Source organism: Neovison vison, chromosome 6 (assembly GCF_020171115.1).
Source record: "Neovison vison isolate M4711 chromosome 6, ASM_NN_V1, whole genome shotgun sequence".
In the NCBI taxonomy this organism is placed as follows: Eukaryota; Metazoa; Chordata; class Mammalia; order Carnivora; family Mustelidae; genus Neogale; species Neogale vison.
Window position 1 is genome coordinate 113251588 of NC_058096.1, and position 10599 is coordinate 113262186.

The 10599-nt window shown below is 34.8% G+C and overlaps 1 protein-coding gene across 2 annotated transcripts in view; it reads left to right on the plus strand.

Annotated features, from left to right (window-relative positions):
* The window catches only part of OSTN (osteocrin), a 40910-nt gene extending 30785 nt beyond the window's left edge, over positions 1 to 10125 (plus strand). The window contains exons 4-5 of one of the 2 annotated variants that reach the window (XM_044255140.1): positions 4773 to 4884; positions 8762 to 10125. In XM_044255140.1, the coding sequence (XP_044111075.1) occupies positions 4773 to 4857 (85 nt within the window). In that variant the 3' untranslated portion in view covers positions 4858 to 4884; positions 8762 to 10125. Of the gene's footprint in view, positions 1 to 4772; positions 4885 to 8731 lie in introns of both variants that reach the window. The other variant, XM_044255141.1, reaches the window with a different exon arrangement.
* The last annotated feature ends 474 nt before the right edge of the window (positions 10126 to 10599 follow it).

Consider the following 10599-nt stretch of genomic DNA (forward strand, 5'->3'; position numbering starts at 1 on the left):
TAATATTCTATTTCTTCATCTGGTGCCAAAGGAATGTTCATTTCATTTTTCTTTTAACTGATCATAGATAAATCTATAGGCTATTTTGTATGTGTGATGTGATTCTCAATAAAAACATTTAAATACACATTTTCTAACTCTTATTTTAGAATGTAAGAAGTTTTTCAGAATCTGGGTTATCAAAGGATATAAATGCTTAAAAAATACTATTTAACTCAAGAAGTATATTTAAGTGGAAAGTTTAAGGTAGTATTTGAAATAACCGATCCATTCTCTTTATTAGTTTGGCAGGTATTTTGTATCCTTAACCTATTTCAGAATCTTTTAAAATGTAAAAGGTAACATGGATATGTAATATAAGCCATGTCATACCATTATTTTGTCACAAGAGGGACTAGATAGTCAGAAAGTAGTTTTCCCCTTTGGTCTTAAGAATATTTCACTATCTTAAAATTTATGTTTTACACACTGTTTATTCCTATAAGGGTATGTGTTACAGAGTATAGGACTGTGATATATATTTCATATCAGCAAAAACCTTAAGATAAGTACTAGTATGCCATTTTACTTCTAAATGGATGGTGACTGCATAGAAATTATTTAACTTACAGAGCTATGGTCTTTTTTTTTTTTTTTAACTGCTTTACAGGAATAATTGCTTTCATTTTGTATTAGTGCTAAAAATTTTAAATACTGAATGGCTTTTCACATTTATTTGTTTATTTACTTTTCTTATTTGATATCAAGATACATGTGAGCATTTGAAACCAGTCCCAAATTTTAGAAAATGAATCAAAGTAATTATGGATCTATGGTTAGGACAAAAACGTTCATATCCACGTGACCAGTGGTTTTCAAATTCTGCTCTAAGAACTCTTAAGTGTTTCTGGAAGCTCTTACAGAGTCTACAATATAGGAGAAGGTGGGGCACTTCTTTATAGGGACGGCTCTTCACTGAACATTTTAGGTACTGAACTCTTTTACAAAGCTTTTATTTGTAGACATAGTAAACTACAAATAGTTTTAACACCAGTGGACAGGATTGATAGGAAATAATAGTAGAATCCGTTAAAATGTGTAGAATGATTTCAGGTGTGTTACCTCATTAGCTTTTATCAGGTAATGTATGTCTTATTCACCACTGTATCCCCAGTACAGAGAAAAAATATCAATGATTGTGCATAAGCAATCAAATTTACTTAGGGAATAAGTGTTAAATAAACAAACTGGCCTGAAAGATAGGCAGAGCAGGTATTATCTAAATCTCATCAAAAAAGAAAGAGAAGATCAGAATGACAACGGTCCTACAAATGCTTACAGTAGAAGAATCAGGTAGAATCTATCTTTCATATCCTGCTTCTTAATCAAATTTGGTGGGAAGAATGGAAGGAAGGAACATAGAACGAGGGAAAAAGGAAGGAAAAAAGAATTTATTTTGCTTTCCACCACTACAGCTGCCTCTTAGTTGCTTGAGCAAAAAAGATCCATAGTAGAAAAGAAAGAAAAAATGCTGTTTTCATTTATTTTATTTACCTTTATTTTTGAAAAAATGCATTGGTACTCTTTTTTTAATTTACATTCAATTAGCCAAGATGTAGTACCTCATTAGTTTGCATTAGTACTCTTAACCAGTAAATGTTCTGTTCTAATTTATAATGATGCATGAGACCATCATACTTTCCCCTAAAGAAGCAGAAGTGTGACTTTTCCTGCCACCATCCAACCCGCAGGTGCTTTGGGAGGTTGGTTCACATGTGTGGCACTACTCTTTTTCCCAGCTGCCATTTCCTTCCCCTTCTCACCAGTCCTTTACACACCCAAAGGGGTTGGTTTCTCACTTCCTCTTCTTACTTGTCTGGAACTTCTCCTGAGCACTCTCCTCCACCCTGAGGCGGCTTCTATCTTACCCTTTTCCTGGACTTACGATGGAGGTAGTCAGTATAGGAATTGAAAGGTTCAAGGAATAAAAAATCCTATCAAGTCTGATTTTTTAAAAATATATATCAGCAATGTTACCCTCATATGTAAGCTCTAAATTACACAGATATATTCGTAAGTTTTTGCTATGGTAATAAATTACCTTAAGCTTCTGGACTTAGAACAACACAAATTTACTGTCTCACAATTCTATAGGCCGGACGTCCATATACCAATATGGTGTATGGCAGTCGCCATGTGATTGATTGTTAGGCACTGTGTAGCCTCTAAAATTGTCCCTGCTAGCTGCTCTGTGCTTTCTTTTGCCTGATCTGCCAGCTAGCTATGGAAGAAGTCAAGAGGTCACTGGGCTGCTCTCCTTGGAGGTTCTAGAGGAGAATTCATTTCCTACTCATTTAGGTTGTTGGAAGACTTCAGTCTGTTCTGGTTATAGGACAGAATTCCATCTGTTTTGGTTCTCTTTTGAGAACTTCTAGCAGTCACAGCATTCTTTTTTTTTTTTTTTTTTTTTTAAGATTTATTTATTTGAGAGAGAGAGCATATACAAGAAGAGGGGAAGGGGCTGAAGGAAAGGGAGAGAGAGAATTCTCAAGCAACTTCCCACTGAGGGCAGAACAGACACAGGGACCCTGAGATCATGACCTGAGCAGAAATCAAGAGTCAGAGGCCCAACTGACTGAGCCACCCTGGTGCCCCTACCTACACTCCTTGGTTCTTGATTCTTTCCTTCATCCTCAAGGCCAGGGATGGTGGGTTAAGTCCTTCTCAGAGTGCAGCTCTCCGACCAACCCACTCTTCTTCAGTCATCTTCCACTGTTACAGAGACTAGACTAGATTGGACCTACCTAGACAACCCAGCATAATCTTTTCATCTCAAAGTCCTTTTTAATTCTATCAGTAAAGTCTCTTTTGCTGTGTAAGGTGACATACTCATGGATTCTGTGGATTATGGTGTGGACATCCTTGAGGAGATCTTATTCTTACTACCACAAAGAAAATAACTGTTTAAAATAAAAGTCTATAAATTATATGAATAAAAATTAAAAATATGAGTTTTTTTCTTCTTCCAGTAATAATTATTTATAATTACATCAGCATACTTAAGCACTGGTGATATACATATTTCCTATGTCTCTTCAACATTTATTTTATACTAATTTTACTAATCCCCTTTGATTATCAAGTTGAAAAATTTGTAGTCCATATCGTATCCAAAAATCCAGAAGTACGAATGATGGACCTCACTGAAGAAGGTATGTTTTTCAGAAATGTGAAGAGTAGGGGCACCTGGGTGGCTCACTGGGTTAAGCCTCTGCCTTCCGCTCAGGTCATGATCTCGGGGTCCTGGGATCGAGGCCCACATCCAGCTCTCTGATCATCGGGGAGCCTGCTTCCTCCTCTTCTCTCTCTGCCTACTTGTGATCTCTCTCTGTCAAATAAATAAATTTAAAAAAAATTAAAAAAAAAGAAATGTGAAGAGTAGCAGAGGTATGACTAAGTTAAGGATAAACACTAAATATTTTTTTCCTGGATTTTCCTCTATTGATCAAACTGTTGTTTAACAGACAGCCTTATAAAATCATATATATGATGCTATCTGCATTGACTTGCAAAACCAAGAGCCAGCCTGTAAAGGCAGATGGATGTGAATCGACAGAAAAGAATGCTGAATTAGGTAAAAACAAACAAACAATCAAACAAATAAAAAACATAACATGACCCTGTGCCTGGTTCCTGCAGTATCATTGAGGGATAAGTTCCAAATCAGGTTCTTGCCTATTTTTATCATCATTGTATACACAGTACTAAGCACAGTGCCTGGCATATATAAAGCATTAAGTAAATATTAATAACCATCAAATTTATTAGTTTGATTACAGTCAAACTGTGTTTATGGAATGTTCTATGTGTAAGATACAGTAATAAAAATATTCCATGTTTCCGTTATTCTCTATATTTCTCAAAGCTTTTAAATCAATTATTTACCTAATAGTGACATGAGGAACACTGATTAGACCTGGTAGTTAAGGTAAAAACTTGGTGTCAGTAAAAATGAGAGATTTTTTTCCCCCTCTACCTATTTACATTAAATCATTACTCATCTGAGAGTACTAGGATTTTGACTTGGTAGAACAAAGGGATGACAATAGCAAATCAAAAGAATATGTTTCTTCTTTCTAAAGGGAGATTTTACAAAACATAAAAGCTAGAAATCCTCCCATCTTAATAATGAAACTATTTTTTCCAAATAATATTTGACACAGAGAATGTGTGACAGACATAGACCATTGTGTACAAAGCTTCCCTGGGTAAAATCCAAGTGAAGACATGAGAAGCACACTTAGTCCACAGTCAGTCTTGGCATCAGCACTTTCTCCTCCCCCACCACCATTCACCATTCTTGCCAAGAAGAACCATTTTGAGTCAGAGATTGGGGAAAACCACTGAGCTAGTGTAGTTGTCATCCATTACCAGAGGAATACTCTAACATTTGAAGAGAGAAAGGGACTTACCCAAGCTAAACACTTAACAGATTGGTATGCTAATAAGACCCCGCTTTTCATCTGCACTGTTTGATTTTGGATAAGTAACTTAATTTCTCAAAGCTTCAGATTCCTCAGATATAAAATGGAGGCAGTTAGACCCACTTTGACTGATATCCAAAGAATAAGAGATACTGTCTGGCACATAGTGGGTGGTAGTGAATGATAACTATAATGTGTAGTCCAACTCCCAAAAAGAAAACATCTAGATCTGCAAGAAATAAAATAACAAAACTCATTAACTGATAACTTGGAGTTTAGCTTAAAAATAATCTCCTTGGTTTGTTTCAGGAAAGTAGTAGATCATCCAAAAAGACGATTCGGTATTCCTGTGGATCGGATTGGTGGAAGCCGTCTCTCAAATTCCAGAGGCTAATTGATTCTAACCATGAGTAAAATTTGGGTATGTAACAGTATATGCAAGCTTCTGAATAACATTTCACAATGAGTTCATTGATCCATCTTGATTTATAAATTGCCCTTTTAATTTCCTAGCTTATAAATTCACTGTTTCAGCTTTTCTGTACTCAATTAGTATATTGATGCAAGTAACGTAAATGAAATTTAAAAAGCAAAGGAATTTCCTAGATCTACTTCACCATTAAAAAGAAGATTCAATTATCCCCACAAATTCTTATACAATTAGGGGATACTAATATATGAACAATGGTTAAAATTCTAACTGACATATTAATCACCTTCATACATGCACATAACTGTGTAGTAACCCCTCTATTATAAGGAAGACACATTTCAGTGTCACACACCATTTTGTTGCCAATAACTACATTCCCAGATTTATGATAACACAGAACACAGGAGAGAGAATGGTGTAGCAAGAAGAGTATTGGTCATGGAATCATAACACCTACTCCAAATCCTGGCTCTGTCACTCGTTTGTTCATTATCTTGTTTCCATATCTTATTTCTCTACATCTTGTTTATTTAAATAGTAACATACTAGTATCGTGAGAATTAAATTAGTTGTGTATTGGGCACACAGGACATGCCAGTAAGTTCTGAAAATTTACTCTGTGCTGGGCCCTATACTTTGTGCTGTGTACATACTGCTTCATTTAATCATCCTTTTCCTGAAAGTAGGTCCTGTTGCTGTCTCCAGTATCTTGAGAAGTAGTACAGTGTAAGGGGTAAAAGTGACAGCAGGAGAGGCCAGTGTTGTGGGTCAAATCCCGGATGTTCTACCTGTTAGCTATGGGACCTCGGTTAAATTCTAAAATTCCCCTCCATAAACGGATGATAATAATGAAGTTCCATCACACTACATTGTCCAGAGAACTAAATGCATTGATACATATTAAACATTTAGAATAGTGTCTGACATGTAAATATTCAATAATCATCATTATTATACTATATTATATAATATTAGTATTATACAATAATAGAAAGCATAGATATATTAACTCACAATGCCATATAGCTAGTGACATAAGTAGAATTTAAATCCAGAAAGGTCAAATTCTGAGTTTATATTTTCAAAAGTATATTTAGCCATACATATTATATATTTTAGATTTTTTTTTTATTTGTCACAGAGAGAGATCACAAGTAGGCAGAGAGTCAGGTAGAGAGAGAGGGGGAGGAAGCAGGCTCCCCGCTGAGCAGAGAGCCGGATGCGAGGCTTCATCCCAGGACCCTGGGATCATGACCTGAGCCAAAGACAGAGGCTTAACACACTGAGCCACCCAGGTGCCTCCATATTTTATATTTTAAACATGAAATGTTAAACATAAAATCTAGGCAATGTATTTTTTCTCAGTAAAGCTTATAAGAGGATGTATCCTCCATCTCAGGCAGATGAGACAAACAGGAACTGTTTTGACAGTTTCAAGCATGACTTTCATGCTTTTTATTTCTCTCAGGATGATCCTTTGACCAAGGATGCAGAGTCCCCCAAAACATCACATTAACCCTGAACCTCTCAGTTTAAGTCATGCTGGTTTGTTCTCTTCATCAAATGCCCTAAACCACAGTGAGAAGTGAATATTTTACTTCAACTTTCTTATTCTCAGAAAGACTTAGTTAAAAGAATTTTTTTTCACCATGGATCTCTTGATCAATGAAATTATGAAGTTACTGAATGTCCACAGATAAGAGGACTGACTTAGTATGTGAAGAAAGATGTATTTTGAGTAGTGCCATCTTCAAAATGTGGATTGAACTTTCTTTTTGTCTAGAGATATATCAAGTATGGTTACTCTTCAGTATTGTTAAAAATCACCACATTATATTTGAGTAGGATCTAATTAATTGCTGTTAAAAACTGAGTAATTCCTTGAAATCAGGATCACAATCCTCCAGTTTCTTGATGTATTGAGAACATTCTGACACTGAGATTAAAACAATTAGGTTTGATTAGTTTCCATAGGAACTCTACCACCTTGGATACCCTGGATTATCACCATTCTAGTATTTCTGAATTAAGCCAAAACAGGTTATGATTAAAAAAAAAAATACATGCAGGAAACTCCTTTTCATTTACATTTTCATATGAAGTTTCAGACCATGTAAACTCCTGATAGCCACTGAACTATGGCAAGGTATTTGAATTAATATAATGTCTCCTGAATCACTATGGGTGAAATCCAAATTCATATATTATATCCTTCATCTAATAGGCTTTGGTAAGTATGATGACAACCACTGTCCTTATTACTGAAGTTTCAAGATAGTCATACCACAACATAATAGATTTAGAATAAAACCCAACACCATGTGTTTTTTTCTTTCCCTTTGTCGATCATTGCAGGGGTACCCATCAACCATTAGGTTTCTAGACATTATTTCCTGCCACGGTCACCAAGGTTTTTCAGATGCTTTCTTACTTTCTCATATGAAGTTTTAGGTTTTCAGTTTATGAATAATAAAAAAATAAAAATAAATATGTCTAATTTCCATTTAACTTTTCAAAATCATTTTCTGATACACTTTCTTATTCTTAATGACTGATAAAATCACTAAGAGATTCAAGAACATAGTCTCATCTAATCTTACCCTTTTTTTTTTTTTTTTTTTAAATAAATGAGGACACTGGGTCTGTGAGAGGAAAACGATTTGCTCAAAATTTTACACTCTCAGACAGGCAAGATCCAGAGCCCAGGTCTCTGGACTTCTAAGCCAGCGTTCTCGTCCTGACCTAGAAGGTCTTCGGGAGGTTAAGTTGTCATTGCTGGATGCCAACTTCTCTGCTTATGCATTTCTAAAACAAACAGAAGCAGTGTGTCAGACTTCGTGAAAATCTTTGTTCCACTTCTGTGGGAGTTAATGTATACTCTTTTAAAGAAGGTTTATTTGTGGGTTTTCACCTTCTGGGTTTCACAAGTCTTCACACTAAAAGTGAAACTGGTTCTAATCGTGGAAGTTTTGTGTGGTTTGAGTTTAGATCTAGATACAGCTGCTGTATGTTACCTAGTTTTCAGAACAAATGTTAACCTCTTCTCAATATGTGTTTTGGAAAAGAAGATAACCTGGTATTTACAACAATGTCTTCCTCAAATAATTAATGTATTTGACCACAATTTTGAGTTTTTTTTATAGGTGTCAGCTCTAAGCAACTCAAATTCAGAGAGGGATTTTGTCTAAGATTTTGCAGCTTGTCTAAACGCAGTTAACAAGTTCTAAGTCTCTACAACTAAAAACAGGATACCCTCCTGATGAAATTGGGTAGAAATAGGACTACTAATTATGCTACCTCTTGCTACCATATGCGCTAAGATTTTTAATAATACAAGGCACATGTTGATGTATTATACTGATAATTTTTTATATTTTAGACCAATATTGATGCACTATTATTCAAACATATTAACAGAACTCTTGAAGAGCAGAAAAAATTATGTTTAAATGCCAGCATTATGCTTGGTCCCTTTAAGGAGAGCAAAATATATAAAATTATCAATGTGTTATAGCAATAAACAAAGTAATAGTTAGATTTTCTTTATTTCCTTTTTATGTCATGGCAATATCCTTGAACCAAGATTTAAAACTGAAAAGAAATAGAATATAGCAGTTACCCAAAGAAAGGAACCATGGCTTGAGAATAGGAAATGGCTTATACATTGAAGATAGTGTTTTTAATGTGCTTTGATCTGAAATGATCACTTTGCATTATTGTCTTTGCAATTAAAATATGTCCCAGGAAAAAAATCTATAATGAAACATCATTTAGAGTTTCAGCTCTTCTCAACTGAAGTTGATGGTATTCCCCTTACCTATGGAGTTTCCCGTAGCTGTAACAATTTCAACTTTCCTTTTTACAGACACAGCTTCTCTGGTGAAGTGTCATAGAAACATGGAAGATGCTTCAGTGAAGTTCTTTACACTCAATAATGATTCAGCATTCAAGGAACTGACCTTCTGCAAATCCTTTCCACAGTCAGAACTTCAGTCAGTCACATCACAGTACTGTTATAACTTCAATTAAATGATGCAGACCACTTCAATGCATGGATATTTTTTAAATATATATTTTAATAAGCAGGAATGGCTCCCTAGCTCCAAACCTTGCTTTTCTAAGAAACAGCCAAAACACACTATACATGAAATGCTTTCTATATGCATTTACCATTTACATTTATGCAGTTGAAGAATAATAACTGAAGACTGATTTTTTTTCTGTACAACTTAGGTACAGTCTGTTTGCTCATTACTGAGAGATGAGGAAAGACAATGTTGTATATGTTCTCTTAAATATTTGATTTCTTTTGTATACTTTGTCAGTGAGCCTCTTGGGTAATGATTATGAAATTAGGCTTGTCTTAGCATATTCACATTTCAGTGAGGTTCGGGCACATAAAACATAGCTCCAGTTCTAGAAATAAAAGAAGAATGATTTATAAGCAGGGGGAAAAAAAAGCAGCTAGTAATTAAACCCATCAATGTTATTCTTCCAAACAATTGAGAAAATACTTGAAGGTCAGAGCATATTGACCAAATTAGGAAGCGAAGGATATCATTCATTTGTCAAGTTTGGAGATCTCATGTCCTCTAACAACTTTTCTTTTCTCTGAATTACAACTGGTAGTTAATTAAGAGCAGCAGCGGCTAATTATGAGAACAGCAGATTGTAAAGAACACAGGAGTAACAGATGAAATTATTGGGGAAAAGCAAAGAATCACCACTAGAATAGTCTGGAACGCAATTAAATACATATAATTTTAGCATAGTACTTTTTGGCATAGTACAATAAGCCGTCATCTTGATGGTACTGACACACTCAAGAAAATAAGTCAACAGTACCCTTGTTTGAAATAAGGCATTCTTTTAACACTGCAAGAAATTAAAACATAATTTCGATTAAGGATATGATGAGTCATCTCATTCATTTGTGAATTTCCGTGTTCTGGCATCAATCACATAACTAATTTTTCATGAGGGATTTCTTTCCTGGTTACATCGTCTTAAAATCTTCTCCACTACAAAAATTCTAGCAAATTCTTCCTTTAATCTACAGATAGTTTTAGGGAATTAAATTTCTCAAAGCAAACTATTAAAAGACGATTTAATGGATTCTTCTAAAAGGAAGAAGTAGCAAAAGCTTTTTTGAGTGACCTTACCCTTGAAGGTTCAAAATGCCTGCATATCGTTTAACTGTTCCAAAGTTAATAAACGTGAGATGGTGAACGCAGGAGTTTTTGTCTTTCTTTATAACAATATTATATTTGTGTTTATAACAAATGTAAATATATGGGAATAATTAGATATTACTGAGCAACTGGTATTTATGCACATTTGAGTGGCTCTTAACAAGTATATAAATAGCACTATAGAGATATGACTCAACTTGGTTTGTTTTATGTTTTTTTAACTTAATATCGGTCATCCTCTCTTATGAGATAGTTTTCTCTTTAAGCACCACAAAATTAGTATTATGTAGACAAGCTGCATTTCCCCCATACTGTGTATTAAGGAACTGTGTATAGGCTCATCTGACCATCTATTCTAGCCCTTAATATTCTTTCAAGTTACTTTGGCAATGTTTCTGTGCTATCACAGTTAACAGACAAGATTGAAGTTGAACTCCCAGCCTTGAGTTGATTAAATAAGCTGGTGCAGATGAAAGCACGAGCAGTTTGATGCACAGATGTGAAAAAGAAG